Source organism: Nansenia antarctica, assembly GCF_963989245.1.
Source record: "Nansenia antarctica genome assembly, chromosome: 10".
Taxonomy (NCBI): Eukaryota; Metazoa; Chordata; class Actinopteri; order Argentiniformes; family Microstomatidae; genus Nansenia; species Nansenia antarctica.
Window position 1 is genome coordinate 20,529,815 of NC_137680.1, and position 21,490 is coordinate 20,551,304.

The 21,490-nt window shown below is 44.2% G+C and overlaps 2 protein-coding genes across 2 annotated transcripts in view; both read left to right on the plus strand.

The window, feature by feature from the left end:
• The window catches only part of grb10b (growth factor receptor-bound protein 10b), a 78,005-nt gene extending 65,006 nt beyond the window's left edge, over window positions 1-12,999 (plus strand). The window contains exons 6-17 of the mRNA XM_080540867.1: window positions 4,870-5,026; window positions 7,856-7,971; window positions 8,548-8,622; window positions 9,542-9,679; window positions 9,944-10,054; window positions 10,482-10,580; window positions 11,241-11,318; window positions 11,456-11,572; window positions 11,763-11,829; window positions 11,961-12,048; window positions 12,291-12,384; window positions 12,649-12,999. Coding sequence (XP_080396993.1) covers window positions 4,870-5,026; window positions 7,856-7,971; window positions 8,548-8,622; window positions 9,542-9,679; window positions 9,944-10,054; window positions 10,482-10,580; window positions 11,241-11,318; window positions 11,456-11,572; window positions 11,763-11,829; window positions 11,961-12,048; window positions 12,291-12,384; window positions 12,649-12,795 — 1,287 coding nt within the window. The 3' untranslated portion in view covers window positions 12,796-12,999. The remainder of the gene's footprint in view (window positions 1-4,869; window positions 5,027-7,855; window positions 7,972-8,547; window positions 8,623-9,541; window positions 9,680-9,943; window positions 10,055-10,481; window positions 10,581-11,240; window positions 11,319-11,455; window positions 11,573-11,762; window positions 11,830-11,960; window positions 12,049-12,290; window positions 12,385-12,648) is intronic.
• Window positions 13,000-17,971: 4,972 nt separating this feature from the next.
• ddc (dopa decarboxylase) overlaps window positions 17,972-21,490 on the plus strand; it is a 40,425-nt gene continuing 36,906 nt past the window's right edge. The window contains exons 1-3 of the mRNA XM_080540332.1: window positions 17,972-18,014; window positions 19,620-19,827; window positions 20,899-21,012. Of these exons, the coding sequence (XP_080396458.1) occupies window positions 19,627-19,827; window positions 20,899-21,012 (315 nt within the window). The 5' untranslated portion in view covers window positions 17,972-18,014; window positions 19,620-19,626. The remainder of the gene's footprint in view (window positions 18,015-19,619; window positions 19,828-20,898; window positions 21,013-21,490) is intronic.

Genomic DNA, 21,490 nt, shown 5'->3' on the forward strand with positions numbered 1-21,490 from the left:
CTGTCGTCGTTTCAGTTACTGGGCCTCCTTTTGATCGTCAATCACCTTAAAGTGTCGAGTGCTCCTGTCTCTCCCTGTGTGGCGCGGCATCCACAGGATCTACCGCTTCATTCCGACCGGAGCACTTCCAAAACCTTCAAAAAAAAGCCTCACTATCTCGGGTAATACTTTGGCTTTCAAAAAACCAACACAAACAAACAAAACAAAAAAACTTGTTTGTTTGTTGTTGTTGTTTTGTTTTTTTTACTCACTTGCGTCACTGTCACACATGCTCTTTGTTTTAGGACGCACCGCACATGACGTGTGTATCGATTGTAAATGTGCATCGCGATCTACCCCATTCTCTTCTCCGCCATAGTCCCGCAGTGTGTCTGGTTAAGCTCCTTTGGAAGCTTTAATTTGACATGATAATTAGACAACAAGGGCTGGTTCATGTCCACCTCGTGAGTCAGCAGAGTTGACACAGCGCTCTCTTTAGAGCGATCCAGCCCAGCGAGCGATCAGAGGTGGGCTCAGGACATCGCCTCTCTGAAAAAAACCCTGATTGTCTTTACTCATTGGGAGGTTTTTGTCTCACAATCTCATTAGACTACGTCAATGCCCCGGTACAGCACAGACCACACAGCACCGATACAGTTGGATTCATTAAAGAGGTACTTGTTAACAGGAGGGAGAGGGAGAGGGGGATGGTGGGGGGAGTAGAGACGAGGACACTGGCAAGCTAACTCGGTTCAGTTCATCCATGGCCGCTCTTCTTGGGAGGCACTTTTTGGGGTTTTAATAACCGGGTGAGATAACAGAGCAGAGTCGGGATCACGCAAGTTCTTTCTTTGAAATGTCGGCCCTGATTCCAATCAGGTTCTCCTTATAAGACTTGGGAGATGTTGCGATTTTGTTCTTGTTGAGATTTGTTCCACCCACTTAAGCCACCTACTTCTGATTGAACAGTGCGAGGCTGTTCTGAGTCTTAGTGCAGGATATGAAGTGTGTATCAGAGACACGGTCATATGTTTCCAACCAGAGGAAGCACTGGGCCAAACAGGTCACAGGATGGGCTAGCCTACCCAGCACTGAGGTGAGAGGTATTTAAGTTTCAAATGATTATTATATTATATACGGTAGTTATTGTTACGTCACATTACACAAGTGTAAGCGAGGACGATTCTTAGGCTGCTTCGGTTCCTGACATTGCAGCACAAGACAATAAGACAATAGGCAAGATAAATTAGATTGCCAATCGTACGTAAGACATACGTAACATTTGGACAAGTGACAAGTTGTGGGAGACATGTAGACAATAAGACCGGATACAATTAGCACTACAAATAGTCCAATAAATAAAATAGTACAAGTTTTCTGGAGAGCTAAAGGAGATGACCATCTTCCTTAAGTCCCATTTACAGTTCCAGTTTCTTGTTTTTCCCTTACTACACAGCGTTATTTCACCATCACTTCCCTCGTGGTGAAGAGGATGAACGTGGCAGTGCCTTGGGTGTGACATCCCTATTGATCTGACTGCAGGCCACATTAGCCTGTGTGGTTAATCATTGTTAAGAGGCTGTGTAGAGGGACTGCAGACCGGTAATCTGGTGTTTTCTAACACTCGCTGATGTAATTGTGTCGTGTGTGTGTGTTTTGTACACGCATCGGAGCGTGCGTTTACCCACCCCAACACCCCCCGCTCCTATCGATTGAAAGACTTGACCATTACCTTAAAAGGTTGCCGTGGAGAAAGCCGGTGACATTTCCTCCATTTCCTCTGTGTTGTGATGAGGAGAGGCGCTGAGGAGGAGTGACATGGCTGCTGGGCTTGGTGGGGCTCTCAGCCTCCCCCCCCCCGGGGGATTACATCACAAAGCAACAAGTCCTGAGTCATCTGGGCCCGCGGGCTCAATGAGACTAGTGTTTGGAGGACAGGAAGACAACCCAGTGTGCTTTCTCTTTCTCTCTCTCTCTCTCTTTCTTTCTCTTTCTCTCTCTCTCACTCCCCCTCTCTCTTTCTCTCCCTCCCTCTCTCTCTCTCACTCCCCCCCCTCCCTCTCTCTCTCTCTCTCTCTCTCTCTCTCTCATTCTAGCACGCACACACACACACACACACAACTGAAGTAGGTCAAGGGAGCTTGCGGTGCCCGAATGTCCGTCTCTGATCAGGTCGATAATGAAATTCTAAAACGCAGCGTATAATAAAGCCATATACATATATTTTGATTTTTTTGATTTTTTTGAAGAACTGTACTGTCAGTTCCACAAAATATTGGCAGTCTTTTACCTCCAGTCTCATTCTTTCCACATTAGAACTGTTGCTGCTGGCAGGAGTTGCAGGCCCTGTTGTACAGCATGTCGGGCATGTGACACAGGGGTTTTCCCCACTGAATGACTCTGTGACGTAGCGATAAGTCAACGAGGGAAGGGGTGTGGCTGCAGGGACAGCTGGGAGAGACTAGATACAGTAGGATGCAAAGTACACATTCTACCAAACCCAGCACACTCTCTTTTTGTCTCACTCTCTTTTTCCCCTGTCTTTCCTAGTCTTTGTCTTTCTTCTTTCTCTCTCTTGTGTGCTCGCTCTCTCTCTCTCTCTCTCTCTCTCTCTCTCTCTCTCTCTCTCTCTCTCTCTCTCTCTCTCCCCCTCGCACATGCACATGCACGCATGCACACTCACACAGATACATACACACACACACACTCTCTCTCTCTCTCTTTCTCTCTCTCCCTCCCTCCCTCCCCCTCTCTCTATCTCTTTCCTCTGTGTCATACTCTCTCCCCTCCCCCGCACTAAGAGTCGTGTTCTCTTAAAGGCTGTAGTGAATGATTGAATCATTCTCTCTTACCGCTATTACCGTTTCCTGGTTCCTTCCCTGGAACGTGAAGTTATTTCAGGGTCACAATGTTTGTATTTGCATTGTAATATTGACACGTCGTGGTCAGGGATCTCGTGTCCAGAACTGTTAAAAGGAGATAAATTGTTCTTCCAGACAGGGTGGGGCAGACCCTTTGTCAGTCCAGTGCCAGATTAAGCATATGAACCAAAGGGGGGGGGGGGGGGGCAAATGAAAACACTAAGTTTCCAGGTTTTGTTCTTTTGAGAGAAAGAATGTTGGCATCAAGCTAGACTCAAGGGAGGCCAATAAGAAGTTCAAGTACTCAGGTTTGTTTCATTTAGCCTGTAATGAGCCTTGCTCTGTCGTGAGAGAGATGTCTGACTGCCAAGTTCAAAGCTGAGCCACGGTGAAAGAGAGAGAGAGAGAGAGCGAGCAAAAAAAACAAGCCCTTACTTGAAACTTCAGAACACTTTTTTAAGACACTTTTCTTTTCTTTTTTTTTGCTGCCCCACAACCCGTCTTATATGATCCTTTTTTGCGCTTTTAGTCCAAAAGATTCAGAAACTATGCAGCAGTCCCCCCCCAAAAAAGAAAAAAGTTGGCTGTGTCTGTTCATGACTGTGCGTCTGTGTCTGTGTGTGTGTGTGTGTGTGTGTGTGTGTGTGTGTGTGTGTGTGTGTGTGTGTGCGCGCGTGTGTGTGCCTGCGCGCGTGCATGTGTTTGAGGGTGTGTGAGACTGGTGAGTGTGTGTCTGTCTGTGTGGGAATGATTACATCAGCCTGAGCGAGCCCTATGATTGGTTAGGGAAGTGTGGTTTGATTCACTACCTAAAAGCCCGTGGCTGTAACCCTTTGTGAGGGAAGCAGAGGGAAGTTGTCAGCCGCTCTGGATATAGTGCCATCTGCTTGCTCTGTCCTGCAGTATAGCTAGGCAGAGGAGGGATTATGTGACAGGTACCAGCACACAGGGCAGCCGTTGACAGAGGAGGAACTGGGATTCACACAGTCTCTTTCCCCCCCCCCCCAACCCAAGTTGTGGAGAGCAGAAAAGAAAAGGGTTGTTGGTCTGTGTGTGTGTGCGGAGGCAGGCTCACTCCAAATATGCCATCGTGCTCTCCGGACTGCTGCCTATTGCGGGCCGTAGAGGTAAGTTCTATTTCCACTCTTTCAGAAACCTTTTTTGGAACCTTTTTCGAGGGGCGGGAGGAGGGGGTGAGGGGGGGGGGGGGGGTGGGGTGGGTGAGAGTATAGGGTACAAAAACTGTGTGTCTTTTTCTTTTTCTTTTTTTAAGATGTGAGGAGCACAAGATGAATGCGTGAGAGGGTTTCCGAATGAATCCGAGCTCCCCTTTCGGGAAGAAGGAGAAATAGTTGTTGTTTTTTCTGTTCAGATCTGATGTTCAGTGCCCTGCGTATACTGTAATGTCGGAAGCCTTTTTGAATTGGTGGTTCGAAAAAGGGAAAAGAGAATTTGGAGATATTTTGTAGGAAGGCTAAAGAGAGGCTGAATTCCTAACCAAATCTCTTTGGGGGGGGAGCCCTAGGAAATGCGAGCTGTGCTCAGAGGGGGTTTGATTGGGGGGCTTTATCCATTGTTTCTGTTAATGCTCTACGTATATTGGTCTACACAGTATCTTTGTGTCTACTGTAGTTCTGTGAGAGCATAATCTCTGTGGAAGGAGAACGGGAACAGGTGGTCCGGATGGACTTAAACAACTATTTGAGCTCGAAGAATGATTCTGGTGAATGTCACATCTATGGGAATGTTCTTGAGAGGGTCAGAAAACCTTGTCGCTGTGACGACAAGTTGTAATCATCCGGTGTGTTTTATTAGACACAAACACTTTTCAGGGGGGGGGGGAAATACCGTCTATCCCAAACGCTATGTGACACTGTCTAATATTACGTCATGACAGTAAACGCTCTGATCTGTATGAAATGTCATACTATGTCTACCCCCCGCCTGATTTCAGGGAGGGGGGGGGGGGGGGGGGGGGGGAGTATTTTTAACGTTGAACGCCTTTTTTTTCTTCTTCTTCCATTATCAGATTATAAAGATCTTCAGCGAGGACGGCATGGGGAAAGTCGTGGAAATACCCGCCGACATGACGGCCCGAGACCTCTGCCAGCTCCTCGTGTACAAAAGCCATTGTGTGGACGACAACAGTTGGGTGCTTGTTGAACATCACCCCCTTCTCGGACTAGGTAAGTGGCAGCCTCGTGTGCTGGATGGGTGGGCTGGCAGGAGGACGACGACGATGGCGCTGGCTGCCCTCCCTCCCCCCCCGCCCCGCCCCGCCCCCTGTGAGAACCCTTTTCAACTGCTAAATCGCGTCCTTTCCCCCTCACGCTAAAGTCAATGAAGTCCTCTGTATGGAAATTAAGAGAGGAGCCTAATAGATATCTCTTTTTTTAACCTCATACCCCCCCACCACCACCACCACCACCGCTGGTCAATTCTGTCAGATTCCGTGCCTGTCCTCAACCTTCAGATGTTCAAAAGTTTGAGTTGTAAAAACATCAACCCCTTGGCTACAGGGGCGGCGGGGGGGGGGGGGGCTGCTCTGTGATCAGAAGACAGACACAGTGAAGTCAGAGGAGAGGCGGTGGCTGACTGCGACGAAAAAACAAGGTCTCTCCTAAGAGGCTCTTAGTGCACGGACGGGAATGTTGACATCACACATCACTCTTCCCCCAAACCTAGCTCCTAACCAACACCAGGGAGACGCTAGGTTAGTAACAGGTAGAGGTTAACAGAACTTAATCTCGGAAACCGTGTTCTGGACCGTCTCTCTTGAACGGGCAGAGTGGAGATGATTGGACGCAGGTGCTGTGTGCTGCAGCGTCCAGTTTGCTGTTAACACCAGTGCCTCTCGCCCACCCCCGCTGGTGAGCCTGCAGAGAGACCTCGCTTAGACCCCGACGTTACACTCTTTAAGGTGGTCGTTCCTTCTGAAAGTCAGCTGTCGTCAGTTTACAGTTGAGGTTCGACACTAAAACGTGACAGTCGTTTTGTGAGAGGCTAAGACGACTAGAGCATCCCAAACTTCAACCCCCCCCATGATCTAACACCCTGAAGCAGACTCGTTGTCGCCTTTCTATGTCTGTGTTTGAACAGAATGTGATTATGAGTGTGTATTTATTCAAATATTTGTAGTAACAAAAATGTAGGCCTAATATGTTAAACGGCAATCGAATTTACACTATTGCTCTCGATGTCATCAGCAGTACAAACAATGTGCTATTTGTGCTATTTGTATTTCGAAACCTCTTTTTCTTAGAACAGAAGCGTTAGAACAGAGCTGTGTTGTGCATTGGAAGCACCAGGGGCATCTTAAGCTATTAAAACGTCTTCATATGACCTGATCTGATTTGTTTGGTATCAAGCCACTGCCAAAAACCGTGCTAAGTGCAGTTCAGATAGCCCATGACATCATCCCCCTGCAATGCCCCGGCGCTCCTCGGCGGAGCCGGGGCTTCTGGGAGACTAGTCCACTAGAGACGAGGTCACTCACTCCTAACTGCTCCTTAATCTCACCAGGCCCTGTCCAGATGGGCCTTTGTTTCAGAAGAATGACAGCCAATTAGATTTTGAGACTTTCCCACCACAACCTGGCTGGCAATCCCTCCTCACCCAGCAGACTTAAACACACGGCTGTACCGTCGACTCCCAAAATGGAGGGGTATCTTGATTAAAGAGGGGCTACTCTTATGTCACGACTGAGTCATCTGATCAGAGTTTGAGTCTGATCAGAGCGGCTGCATGAGACTGTGAAGAGAACTGGACAACGGTGTCGTTTAACGTACAGCGCGGTTTCCGTAGGAGGGGGGAGTGAGCCACTGTCAGGGTCTCGGCGAATAGAACGACTCACTGACGGAAGTGACCGGAATGACCCCTTCCTCAGCTCCGAGCACAGACGTACAACCAGGGGCCTTTAGGTAGTGAATCAACCATGACTCATGGACAAGAGTGACTCACCGAAGAGAGAAACTCATGTCCAGGAAGGGGGAGAGAGAGAGAGAGAGAGAGAGAGAGAGAGAGAGAGAGAGAGAGAGAGAGAGAGAGAGAGAGAGAGAGAGAGAGAGAGAGAGAGAGAGAGAGAGAGAGAGAGAGAGAGAGAGAGAGAGAGAGAGAGAGAGAGAGAGAGAGAGAGAGAGAGAGAGAGAGAGAGAGAGAGAGAGAGAGAGAGAGAGAGAGAGAGAGAGAGAGAGAGAGAGAGAGAGAGAGAGAGAGAGAGAGAGACTCTCACTCACTCACAGCGGAACTCAATATTAGGTCAGCCTGGCTGAATTTTTCCCTGTTGCGACATCACCATGAATACCACTACACTACAGCTCCTGAACATTTCCACCATCTTCATTTCCTCTTTGAGAGTCACTCTCTTCTACTTCACAGACAGACAGACAGACAGACAGACAGGATAGCCCTGCCTTCCAGAATCCCCGGGACTTGCCAAAGTCTATTTGTGAATGTGATTCCACAGTTGGATGTGGAACATGTGTTCCTACAGAGTCTAGGGTCAGTGGTCTGACCGGGCCCTGCATAGCCCGGCTCTTTGTCTGAGAGGGGGAAGTGAATGTATGCTCAAGTCATCAACGGGGGAGAGAGGAATAAGTGAACATGCTGATTTGTCTGTCTCAGTGGTGGATAAGAGGGGGGGAGGGAGGGAGGGAGGGAGGGAGGGAGGGGAGGAAAGGAAAGGGAAAGAGTGGGCGGGAAGAGGGGGGATGGGTGAGGGGGGGATGTGTGGGGGGGGGGTTGTCTCTGAGGTTTGGTCTCTGTTTTCATAGGTTGAGCCGCTTGTTCTTTCACTTTTGGTTTACCTCACGGGCTTCACGCGAAGTTAACAGGAAACAAGGATTGTAAATTCCAACGTAAAGGAAAAGTATACGGATTTCTAGACGTGGGTGTGTATGTTGAGATGTACTGTATATCGTGTATCATTGTATTAATGACTTAATTGTATTAAAAAGTAGATGAGCAACTATGGTGTGATGGTTGTGTCCTTATACTGACACGGCCTGTCTCTGCAGAGAGGAGTTTGGAGGACCATGAGCTGGTGGTACAAGTGCAGGCGTCCATGACCAGCGAGAGCCGCTTTCTCTTCAGGAAGAACTATGCCAAATATGAATTCTTCAGAAATCCCTTGGTAGGTGTTTTTTTTTTTTTTGTTCCCAAAAATGCCATCGCCTGCCTGCGGACATGAATTATTGCTTTTCCTATTTATATTTTCTCTCTCTCTCTCTCTTTCTCTCTCTCTCTCTCGTTCGCTCTCTCTCTCTCTCTCTCTCTCTCTCTCTCTCTCTCTCCTCTCTCTCTCTCTCTCTCTCTCTCTCTGTGTGTATGTAAACAGTTAAGCTAGGTTGTCTCTTGAATTTGTTATTCAACTGTTTACAAGCAATGCATTTCTGAGATGAGTGGAGAACGTTTGGTTTGTGTTACACAGTGTACAGTACCCATCTTGTTGGCAGATGCCTGAAAAAAGAAGAGACATTGTTTTGACAAGTTTCTCTTGACAGCAGACAGTCATTTGCATTTGAAGATCTTATGTAAGAAGCCACTGTAGTAAGAAAAGCTATGAAACTATGTTTATAATACATACTATGTTTTTTCTTCATTTTCATTTGGGACATTGATCCAGTCTTTAGCATTCCACTGTTATCCTTCGGAGCTTTCTTCACCCACAGCTGTCTCAATGAACGCTCGCTCTTTCCATTTCCAACAGAATTTTTTCCCGGAGAATGTGGTCGCATGGTGCCAGGAAACCAACGGAACAATCCCACCGTCTCAACTTTTACAGGTACTATAAACTGAACGCTATAAACGGGTTCTACCTCAGCATGCGCCACATTCTGGACCATCTCCTCAAAACTGAACCTTTGGCCCCTGAACACGCACCATAACGGTCCATCATGTGTTTGACAAACGACCGTCTCTGCACACGTAAGGCACTCCTTTACGGACTCCTTTATGTACCTCGTGAAATTAGGCAATCAGGAGAGGAACATACTGAATGTTAACACATCAGGACACCCCCCGCCCCCCACCCCCCTTCGCCCTGCAGCATCAAGACTGGAGAGGCGTTGGACTTAAACGACCTGTAGTCTTAATGGAATGAAGTTTACATGTTCAGCCTGTCAAATATAATAGAGTGTCAGAAAAGCATCATTAACTGACACAACTGGAAACCCTCTGCTGGCAAAAGCTTTTAACATCACCGACATGGTCAAAATTGAGCAAGAATCCAGGAGAGACTTATCCTAAACAGAGGATCTTGGCACTCAATTAGTACCTTGTCAAAAGCAGGAGACCGTGTCTGAATATGGCTAAGCGCTGCATTAGTCTTGGGCTTTATAAGACTAGTTGCCAGAGCATGTTATAACCGGTCCCTCCTTATACTGAACAGTGCTTGAAACAGCTTGCTTAAAGAGCTGCTTTCTGAGATGTCTATTTGAAGTGTATGTTTGTCTTGGCAGATACGGTTACATAAGATACTGTGCTTCAAAAAAACGTTCTGCCATGTTTAATGTGTAGCATAAAAATTGGTATCGCAAAAATGCCAACAGTCTTGGTTATATAAATGTTCGTCTTGGCTTGGAGAGGGGACTGGGAATTTTTCCTCAGCCAAAGTCTTGAAAAGTCAATGTTTTTGTGAAGTGTTTGATTGATTGTGATAGCTGTGCTACAAAGGCTTCTTCTCTCTCCCCCCCCCCACCCAGAACTTCTTGAACTCTAGCAGTTGCCCTGAAATCCAGGGCTTTTTGTATGTGAAAGAGCTGGGCAGGAAATCCTGGAAGAAGCTCTACATGTTTCTCCGACGCTCAGGACTGTACTTTTCCATAAAAGGAACGTCAAAGGTAAGTTCGCTCGGTTGCCTACCCTCTGTAGTCTTTGTGCCGATGTCAAACTGATAAACTCCTCCGTACTTTTGGCTACTTGTTAGTCCACATGCCAGTTGCTACGGACATCAATGTGCGTACTTGGCGGTCAGAGTTGCCCGTCTCCTCTATCCCACACAACCACACAACCTGCTATTGATTTCAATGAGGTTCTGCTCTCTACCTCCAGGCTTAAGTTTCTTTGTGATGAAATGACATCGGGTATTGATTAATCCTCTGTAGGAGCCCAGGCATTTACAGTTACTAGCAGACCTGGAGGACAGCAATATCTTTACAGTAACAACAGGCAAGAAGCTACACAGTGCACCGACAGACTACGAGTTCTGTATCAAGGTAAGTTCCAGGGGAAATCCCTTTTATTGCATCGCATGTGTTTCTTTGAAAAATATTGACATCCTCAAATATATACGCTTGTCTGTTCTTCATCTGTCTTCCATCATAGACTTGCCGTATCCAATTACAGTTATTGAACAGTGTCGTGTCTAGACGGTATCTTGCTGGGACATGCCTGGCAAGGGACTAGCCTAGCTGCCATTGTGTGGTGACCCACTTTCAGGAATATCAAACGAATAAAGAACGAACCGAAAACCCAATGAAACGGCAGCTTTCATCTCACCAACACGGTTCCTTATCTGGGATTTTATTTGATACTCAGCCCCAGTGTACGGGGGAGGCGGCCTTTGTTAGAGCCGACATGATGTCGTCTAACTGAGGGATTGTTTGCTCGTTTTCTGATTGGTCGATGTGTGTTGACTGACAGCCCAACAAAGTGAGGAACGAGGTGAAGGAGCTGAGGATGTACTGTGCAGAGGACGAGCAGAGCAGGACATCCTGGATGACCGCCTTCCGACTCTTTAAGGTAGGAGCACCATGGCAACAGGCCCCCCCCCCCAATATTACGCCAAAGACATTTACATTTACATGTTTGCCATTTAGCAGACGCCTTTATCCAAAGCGACTTACAACAAATACATTTGACTAACTAAGTGAATCATCTATGCACCAGTCACAGCAGGATTAGTGCTATACTCGGGCCGGGATCCTTTCGCAGTCGTAGCGCTAGAAGAAGGACGATTTTTATTTTTATTTTTATTAACAATAGAGAGAACTGTACAGGGGGGTAGAGGGGAAGTAGGTGCCTCAGGAGGGACAGTTAAGGTGTAGCCTGAAGAGATGGGTCTTCAGTCTACGGCTGAAGATAGAGAGTGATTCAGTTTCAAGAACTATAACAGTCAAAAGTGTTTTTCACCTAAACTATTCTTTGACCTCACCTACAAGTTTTGGTTGGGCCATTATTTGGATAAGGAATCGTAGTTTTGTTTTGTATGCAAGCATTTGACATTATGATGGGTAAAAACATATTTATTCATATTTTGATTTAGTAGTAGTATAACTAGTTGAATGTTAGCGGTCTACACGCTCTGTTTAAGCTGACTCCATATCGACTGAATAACTAAACATCTTTTCATGTTTTTTAAGCATCTTTTCATTTATTGATGTTTTTTGTCTCTCATTGCAGTATGGAATTGTACTCTACCAGAACTACAAGGTCCCTCAGCAGAGAAAAACCTTACTGTCACACTTTTCGACGCCTGTGGTAAGCCTGTCTCCTTTGTAGCTCGGTAGTACACCCACACAGCCGGTGAAACATTCAGGAACAGTACATTACAGTTCCCTGACCCCGTACATCTGCTTGTGTACTAACCTCATTACCGCTGCTCTGTCGCCCCCTAGCGGAGTGTGTCGGAGAACTCTCTGGTGGCCATGGATTTCTCAGGGAGGATAGGCAGGGTGATTGATAATCCTGTGGAGGCGCAGAGTGCAGCCATGGAAGAGGGCCATGCCTGGAGGGTGAGTCTCTCTCTCTCCAACACTAGCAATATGAATCCTATTTGATGAACAATATTATCGGTAATGACGATAGTTCTGATGTTATGGTAATAATATTATGATCTTACTGTTCACAAAGCCCATTCTCATCTAGTTCCCCGTGTTCATGATCTCATCCCTGTGTTGTTTTGGACATTCTGCCCTGTATCAGAAGAGAAGTCAACGGATGAACATCCTCGGTAGCCCCAGCCCTCTGCACCCCTCCTTATTAAACTCAGGTACGTCACAGAGAGACAAAGAGAACCGGGTCGGAACGTTTGAGTCAGCATTTATGTCGGCTGTGTCTTTTGTGTAGATGAAGCTGTTCCCCGGGTTCTAAATGCCCTGTTTTTTTTGTTCTTCTGTCCAGTCATTCACAGAACACAGCTGTGGTTTCAGGGTCGGATAACACGAGAGGAGTCCCATAGGATAATCCACCAGCAAGGCCAGGTGGACGGGTAAGACTCCTCTGTAGCTGGAACCACAGCCAGAGTTGCCAGATGGGATTGTTTTCCAGGCTGACCACAGTCTAAAAGCCGCCCAGTGTGATCATAAGTAGCCCAATTGGGCGGGAATACGCCCAATCTGGCAACACTGACCACAGCCGAAGTTATGGGAACTACACATTTGCACTGTCAGAAGATGGGTGTTTTTATTTTATTTTATCAAAGCTTGATTTTTGTCCCCTTTTCTGATTTAGGTTATTTCTCTTGAGGGACAGTCAAAGCAACCCAAAGGCATTTGTTCTCACACTGTGCCATCACCAGAAAATCAAGCATTTCCAGATCTTACCGGTATGCTTGCTTTTGATCTCCCATGTCAACCGAGTGAACTTACAGTAGAGGTTCATGTTTGATTTGCTTGTCTGGTTTTGGATTTATGCAAAAATGTTACGAGATTCAAATTCTTCAAAAAAGCTTTTATATTCAAAATGTTTCAAATGCAAAGCAGTAAAAGATACAGTGACGTTATTCGGTTTGTCAATCAGAGTATCAAACAGATGGGATTCCTCTTTATTATGTTTATTTTAATGTTTTTTTTTCTGTTGCCAACAACAGTGTGAAGAGGACGGCCAGATCTTCTTCAGCCTCGACGACGGGTCCACCAAATTCACAGACCTGATCCAGCTGGTGGAGTTCTACCAGCTCAACAGAGGAGTCCTGCCTTGCAAACTCAAGCACCCCTGCACCATCGTGGCCTTATGACCTCTGACCTATGACTTGACCTGACTCTGCCTAAAAAAACAAACAAACTCTTTTTTTGGGGGGAGAAACAGATGAACTCATGTTGTTCTTTTTTGTTTATGAGCTGCCGAAGACTGCTGAGTGGTTCGGACGCTAAACGGGAGTTCCTCAGCGTTCTGCGTCTGGAAAAGGACGAGATAAAGACGAGATAAAGACGAGATAAAGACGAGATAAAGCAAAAAAACGAAATAATACGATGGACCACGTTAACTCTTTATCAAAACATATTCAAGTTTGTGTTCATAGTCGCCAATAAGCTCTGATCCACTGACAACGTTGTAGTGCAGTTTGTTAAGAGATCTAAAAGAAGTTGTTTCTTGTACAATCATCAGGAGACTATGTGTAGTCTGGGCCACTTTGAATACAGGATGAAAGTAGACTTGTTTTGGAATGGTCTAAAATAACAACTGCTAGATCGAAGGCGATTGTTTCTTAGTGATGCACTTGTGAACTGGGAACAGCCTTTTTCTTCATTGATTGAAGCAGAATTCCTCTACATGTCTTCTCATTATCAACTATGACAAATCCTTCTTGTGTTTGGAGGGCTGGATGGGCAGTCTGACACGGAAACAAAAGTCTGGTGTTGGGAGACTGGTCATGAGGAAAGCATTCTCCGGACACTGGAGCTGTATGGTTCACTCTGCAGCTGTCTCTGGAAAGCTGTTGGAAAGGCTGAAACTGGAAAGGAATGAGCTGGAGGAGACCCAGGATGACACGAGATCCATTCATTCTACTTTTCTCTCTCTCATAGGAGTTTTGTTTTCTGTTGTGACCACACAGGCTTTTTGTGTTCATTACATTTTAGTACTGTATCATCACATGTTCTTTCTCAGTTCTGTTGCTATTGTCTGGAGCATTGTAATTTCTAACATTCATGCAACAAACATAATAACTCTACTACCCATTCTGCCACCCTTGTCCCTTTTGACGTGTTATTATCAGTAATAAAGCTACTGTATGTGAAACACTTTTAAAAATCAGGCGGCCATTTTGTGGATTGTAATTCTGTGTCATAAGCTCTCTAAAGACATGGCCATGACAAATACTAAGACCGTAGAACATTGGGGAGGGTGCCGCCTACATGTTTGCGTTCCCCCATTAGAGCACAGGGAAAGATAACCACTACACCCTCAACTGATTCACTCCAGTGATCAGACAAGCTCAAAAGTGACAAGTGTACAAGCTCGGTCTGTTGTGCTTTGTAGATTGAAACTGGAATCTACTCATCTGCTGCGAGGCCCCCATCTTAATCCAAGTCCATTCATTTGTTTTTAACTTTTTGCTTTTCTTTCCATTATGTGTTTGAATGGTAATTATACTTTTTTTTTTTTTTTTTTTTTAGAACAGAGCATTGTGAAGCCCGAGCAATGGTGGCTCTGTAATGGAAGGGGTTTTACTGTCCAGCCTTGTCCAGGGTTGCAGTGGTCACACAGATTTTTGTAAAGATGTTTTACCCATGATGCAACATTAAGAAAGAGCCATCTTTTTTGTATTTACATGATGTCTTAAGCAAGATAGATTGAGATAAAGGCAGAGCCACACTATTAACACGCTCCGCACGATGACCATAATTTAAATGAGATGCAACGACTCAATCATTTTAAGTATTGTTTCAGCAAATGTATTTATTTATCTGGATGTGAGTGATTACTTGAAATTTAGTTATTTTTTTCTCAGCGCTGTTCAGTACAGTTTTTTCATGAACATGAAATGATTGAACTGCATTATATTATTGCATTACTATTGATAGCCTATTTTTTTTTTATTATCTTTTTTTATGTTTGAACGCTCAAACAAATTGTCACCAACACTTGATATGAAGTGATGTTTAAAGCACATGGGTGTTCCTAATATCATGGTCTTCATTCCAAATTGGTGTCACTAGAAGTGTGGGAAATGTTTAAATATGAAATATTTCATTCACAATGGGTTCCACATTAATAAAATGCCTTGCGTCCACGTATGTTAGATGTAGGAAAAACTTAAATTTCCCTTGAAAAAAATGTTTAATTAGATTCTATAACTTTTTAAATGCAATTCTTTGACACAATTTCTCTATTGACTTTGCTGTCTGCATATTTCATCTCTTGGCTAATGATTTGTTGGTTGAGCCCTTTTTTAGTTATTTGAACTGTTCTACTCTTGTTCTAGAACTGTCAGAACTGAACACTCTTGTTCTAGAACTGTCAGAAAGAACACTCTTGTTCAGCCGTGTAATACGTTCACAACCGTTGAGCCACACTTGCAAAAACAAAACCATAAGTAGCTAATCCTGAACCATGATATAGTGTTTTTGCATATTATCCTATGATGATGATTCTTGATGAGCCTTTAAATGGCTTAGGTGTGGTGTCACCACTAGACGCCAAGTGCAGCACCGTCGTCATGGAGATATGAGAGTTACTGTACTTCAGAGAGACTGTGTACTGTTTCTGCAGGGTGACATCATGACGAGCAGGGTACTGTAGGTGCCAAAGCTCAACACTTTTGTAACATGAGGTTTTGGTAACAAACCTTTGGTAACTCATTCCCACTGGTCATGATTATTTCAACAGTAATCAGTTAGGATCACCTCCTTCAAGCTATAACATGTGATATGCAACCCATGTAAAAGTCATGTATGGAGTAAATGTACCATATTAGTATATGAAACCATGGAAAATATGTAGATGCAACACTGTATGTAGGTTACAGATCACTATTTACTGCATTGGCTTACAATTAACTACTTATAAAATGAAGAAACTTGATTTATTTTAGTGTTTTTTTTATTTTTTATCATTTGGTTTAATGTGCATATTGAGTTCATTTCATGTTTGTTGTGTAAAAAGCCCTTCACAAATGTCTGTAATGTTGAAATGTTGCTGGTATGAAACTGGAGTTAGGGCATACATCTTTTCAAGTCACTTAAGTTAATTTTAGCTACATGGATATCATTGACTTTTCAATGCTAACATTTTAGGCCTCTTAGATCGGTTCTTTTCTTCTAAACTCAGTCCAGAGTTCTCTCACAGTGTCTTGCTATGAACTAGTACAACTGATAGTCACAGTGAATCACTTGCGAGTAGTGAACTGATTCAATTAAGTCAGTGAATAAAATGTACTTTTTTATATATTTTAAAAGAAATGAATGTAACTGGGTTGCTCAGGGTTGACAAGGAGCCTGTTGAAAACTGGTCCATCAGATGAGTGAGATGTTGTATGTCTGATGAATATGTTGTTAATTCCTTTGATCAAGCTGGGGTTGATAGTACACCAAACCGTTTAGCTGTCACTCAGTAGTTTGCTTTGGTGAATATTCTTGCAGCATACTAGTTCCTCCCAAATTAACAGTAGAGTTGATTCAAGGTGTCCTCACTTCTCTTGTTCAAGTTTGTCTCAAGAAGCCTAAAACGCAGCAGGTGCCTCTGACGACCTTTCTCTCTGCACTAAACTACACCTGACTTGGACCTTTCATGGGAACTTTTTTCCAATGATTGGTAATGACTCTTGTGCTTTGCATATATTGTCACAATACAAGATACAGTGACTGTACAAATGAGTAAAGTAAATATATCTATATAGATATATATATAATTATAAACTATTATGTATTTCAGGGAATGCAAAAAAGAAAAAGTTACTTGTATCTCTTTTTAAGAGAAACATCCTGTATTCGAAATGTGCTTTGCTTCGATCTGTAAATAGCTGAATGGCTTATAAATCTTAATTGTAACCTTTTCAGGTATTTTTGTACAAATAAGGGACTGATATATTCTGTTTATTGTAATTAGAATAAAACATTAATACATTGCTATACATGTAAGCTGTGCTGGTATTGTCTTGCTGGTAGGGACGTTTCACCATTTGTTTCAAGAACTACGTTTGGACAACACAAATGTTCTGGTTTCATTCAAAGACGAAATCTGCCACTATAACTGGCCACTAACTCAATATCACTCTGGAACTCACAAAAGCTGCCTACACTTTTTGCTGACTGTTAAATCTCTACCCTGCATTGCTATAATTGGTCAATTCTGTTAGATTAGCCCACAATCAAATTCTGATCCTATGTCTCTTGCTACTATGAAATTCACTTTCTCAGAGTTGGCTTTAAAGCCCCACTACAATTAACCATTAATTCAGAGGGAATCTGAAAAAGATTAGATTTGTCCTCAACATCCAATCAGTCTTGTGAGCTTGAAGCCTTGTGCTTCTCTTCCTTGGCCACTGGGTGGCAGACATTCACTCCAAACACAGTACTATAAGGGACCTTCACTACAAACACACTACTATATAAGGGACCTTCACTACAAACACACTACTATAAGGGACCTTCACTACAAACACAGTACTATATAAGGGACATTCACTACAAACACACTACTATATAAGGGACCTTCACTACAAACACAGTACTATATAAGGGGCAGAAAGCAATGCTCAAAGAATTAAGGCAGACAGATGTTAGTATTAGACATAGGTGAGCATACATTTTAACATATGATAGGTGGACATCATATATGAGCCATGGTTGCTATTATACCTAATGGAGTGTTTTCCATACAGTCATTAACTGTAATACTGTTAATATCAATGTTATTACAAATTACTTATTCAGGAATGATAGATGTATACATACACACAGGGTGGTTCCACAAGAGGATACTATACTATTAATGATTAAAAAAAATCATATCCTGTCTGAGTTGTTTGATCAGACGGAACAAAAAAGAAATATGTTGTCAGAGAGGTTAGGTTATTCGAAATTCGCTAGTTAACCTTATCTTGTATATTGGGTGGTTTTGTGTAGAGAGTTGAATCAGTAATGCATGCGGACTGTCTGAGAGTAGCTGTAAAGGTAGCTAGCTCATTCAGAGCTCTACATGTACAGTATATTATCTTCACTTTGCTTCCTCAGTTCAATCTGTACATTGGGCTTGTGTGGAGAGTAACAGACTCACTCTCTGGGTCTGGGTGTTGTATGTTGGGCTGTGTGGAAAGTGAGCATGATCTCATTAACTCCTTGTGAATCAGCCCTTCCTGCATGCAAACAGCCCTGGCCAGGAGCCACGCTCCCATTGGCTGACTGAAGGGGAGCACTCGGCAAATAAAAGCACTGTGCGTCTCTCCTGCTCTACCCCACTGTATGTGAAGACCGTTAGAAGAGAAGACCGCCTCGTCGTCTGTGCCCACACAACGTAAGTACTCCCACTGCCTCCCGTCGCCCAGCCACCCTACCCACCCACCCAGGCACCCACCCACCTCTCTAATCCTGTTAGAGATAAGACCCTCTCCACAGCAGGCGGCATCGGACACAGAGTGCAGGGAATATATAGTAGATGGAACACACTTGTTGCACGGTTAGGTTGTTAATGAGGAGGGAGGCAATGTTCATGCTGTACTGTATGTCTCTGGTCTGTTGCACATGTGATATTCAGGATGGAAATGACTACTGTTAAGTGTTAAGACTGTGGAACTGTCTGACAATGATTGTGTTGTTTTCTGTGTTTGCTGTAAATCTTCTACGATGCATTTATTGAGTAGTTATAATGTTATTATAGAATATAGAATCTGATTGATTTTATTTTTGCAGAGAAGCTTTCCTAAATCACAGTGAACAAACTGTATGTTACCACGTCGAAGACAAACCCTTGAATGGCTTCAGCACTAAGTCTTGGGTAATCACAAGTTTCAGATTATCAGCCGTGGAAACAGATTAAAAGTTGTTTTAGTCATGTTCAATAGTGCTAGATGGAAAGGCCACATACTAGACACTGTTTCATGTTAGATTGGAGGTGAACAATTTGGGAGCTGGAAACGACATGCAAGTTTGATCAGTGTATCTTTCACCACTCTCAGCAATACATACATGTACATATTACGTGCCTCTCTGGGGAGGCTGGTGGAGGTAGAAATCGGAGGACGGGCTCATTTAGTTTGATACCAGTCTACTTCTACCTCCACCAGCCTCCACTGCCTCTTCACAGTGACATGAAGCTTAGCACTTCTAATGGTATTTTCCTTCAAGCAATCAAATAGAGCATTGAGCGGGTCACACACACCTGCATTAGAGCAGATTACAGGGGATTAGCAGTAACAGGTAAGGCAGAACACCTCACCACATTAGCCAATGTTATCTATATGTATTACAGCTACGTTGTATTATGAATGACAACATTGTCTTGATATTTAAGGCTGTATGTATCATTGTGCTGTTTTAGTGTTGCACTTCTACGTTAATCGGTAACACACATCGGGCTGTTCTCCCAGACCCAGATTAAGCCTAATCCTAGACTAAAATGCATCTTTAATGGAGCAGCTCTATTGTGATGCAGCCTAGGACTTGGCTTAATATGTGTCTGGGTCATACAAATCCTCAGTGGTGTTTATACACGGCTGTAATCATGTGTATCTGTGTTAGCGCAGTAGTGATCTATCCGTCTGTCCCCAAACACCCATAACGACACATTTAGAACCTTGATTGAGATCTACTTATCATTGAGCTGTCGGGGTGTGTGTGGGGGTAGCTTCCAGCTGTGATAATGGAAATCTATATGAACACGTTGCTATGGTTTATCACAGAAGAATATGAATCGTGCACTAACTAACTACTCACTACTAAGTAGTGAGCACAGTAACAGGACTGATGACTTAAAAGAAAGTAGAACCTATACGCACTGTAATAGATGTTATTTGTGTCACGGTCCCGATTCATTGACTGGGGGAGCTGAACAGTTACGGTGGGCATTCCCCCTTTCGTTCATTTTCATTGACACGACTAGGAGTATCTGTTTGTGTTTCAGTTGAGTCATGGACGTCACAGAGTTCCGGAGGAGAGGGAAAGAGATGGTGGACTACATAGCAGACTACCTGGAGAACATAGAGCAGAGGCAGGTGTACCCTGACGTCGAGCCTGGCTACCTGAGGTCCCTCATCCCAGAGGAGGCCCCCCAGGATCCAGAGACCTACGAGGACGTCATTAAGGACATCGAGAGGGTCATCATGCCTGGGGTGAGTCGGCATTTCTGCTTGTCTTATCTAGGTCTATAGATAGTTCTAATAAGTAAGTTAATTTACAACTATGTGTTGATAACTATTGAGTATATTGGACTTTGTGGCTTTGTAACTGTTGCCAGACAAGCCCACACATGTTTAGTTCTATTGGCCATGCGGTTCACAGTTTTACATATTGTTGTTGTGGCTGCAACAGGGGACAGGTCGGCTGGGCCGGGTGTGCTGGTGGTGGGGCGGGCTGGGTGTTTTGGGGCGGCGGGGGCTCCCCGGGGGGGGGGGGGGGGGGGGTCCACCGCTGGGTGCTGGTAGTAGTCGCTCTATGAGTAGAGGGCTGCAAGGGAATTTTCCTGGCTACACAGTGTACAGGTTTTTACTTTTGCCTGCTTGCGGCTCTGTCAGTATGTAAAGCGCATTGAGTCGCATCTTGTGAGAAATGCGCTATACGAATAAAATTTGATTTGATTTGATTTTAAATATGATTTTTATCTTTGCAACTTTCCTTGAGGAGCTTCTCCAAACAGTCACCTGCTACCAGACACCATCTCTGTTCAAAGTCCTCAGCCAGCCATCCTACAGTTGTATCACCAAGTTCAAAGAGTTCAAAGAGTGTCAATGATTAATCGAACACGAATCGCCTTACAGATTTAAACTAATCAGCTCAAACCTTCCCTGCACGATCAGCACGATCGCTCACTAAGTTCCTTTTCCGCAGACGTAGAAGATTTATTCCATTTTTTGATTCCAAAGATTCCATTTCAGTCTGAACCCTCTGAAAATCATTTTTTCCTCTAACACCTCTGTTAACAGTCTGGAATAAGCCCAGATAGTCTAATTGATTACTCACTATGGGAAAACGATGTAGGGTTAAGGGAGACATGGACACCGACAGCCTCTGGCCTCATGCACCACACCCTCTCACAGAATGAACACATATTGCCTATTACAAATGACCAGTAATCGGTGATATTGTGTTGAAACGGATAGTTCCGTGACGATTTTACAAGTTAGTATTGTCCAGAACAGGCATGGTCTAGCGGTTTCATCCAGTGTGTCCGTCTCTGTTTGTAGATAACCCACTGGCACAGTCCCTACTTCTATGCCTACTTCCCCGCGGCTAGTTCATTCCCTGCCATGCTGGCGGACATGCTGTGTGGGGCTATTGGCTCCATTGGCTTTTCTTGGGTATGTATCACTTTCATGTCTGTCTGTCTGTCTTCTTTTTATTTATTTTTTACATTTAAAATTTAGCAGACGCCTTATTCCAAAGCGACTTACAATCAATACATTTGACTAAGCAAGTGAATCATCAATCCACCAGTCCTAGCAGGAAGAGTAATCTAGCTCAGGCCAGCGGCCATTGGCAGTCGTCGACTGTCTCTCTCTCTCTCTCTTTCTTTCTCTCTCTCTCTCTCTCTCTCTCTCTCTCTCTCTCTCTCTCTCTCTTTCTCTCTCTCTCTCTCTCTCTCTTTTTCTCTCTCTCTCTCTCTCTCCCTCTCTTTCTCTCTCTCTCTCTCTCTCTCTCTCTCTTTCTCTCTCTCTCTCTCTCTCTCTCTCTCTCTTTTTCTCTCTCTCTCTCTCTCTCTCCCTCTCTCTCTCTCTCTCTATGCACAGTCCAATGTACAAGACCAATGAGCTGTAAGAGTTGCTTTGGATAAAAGCA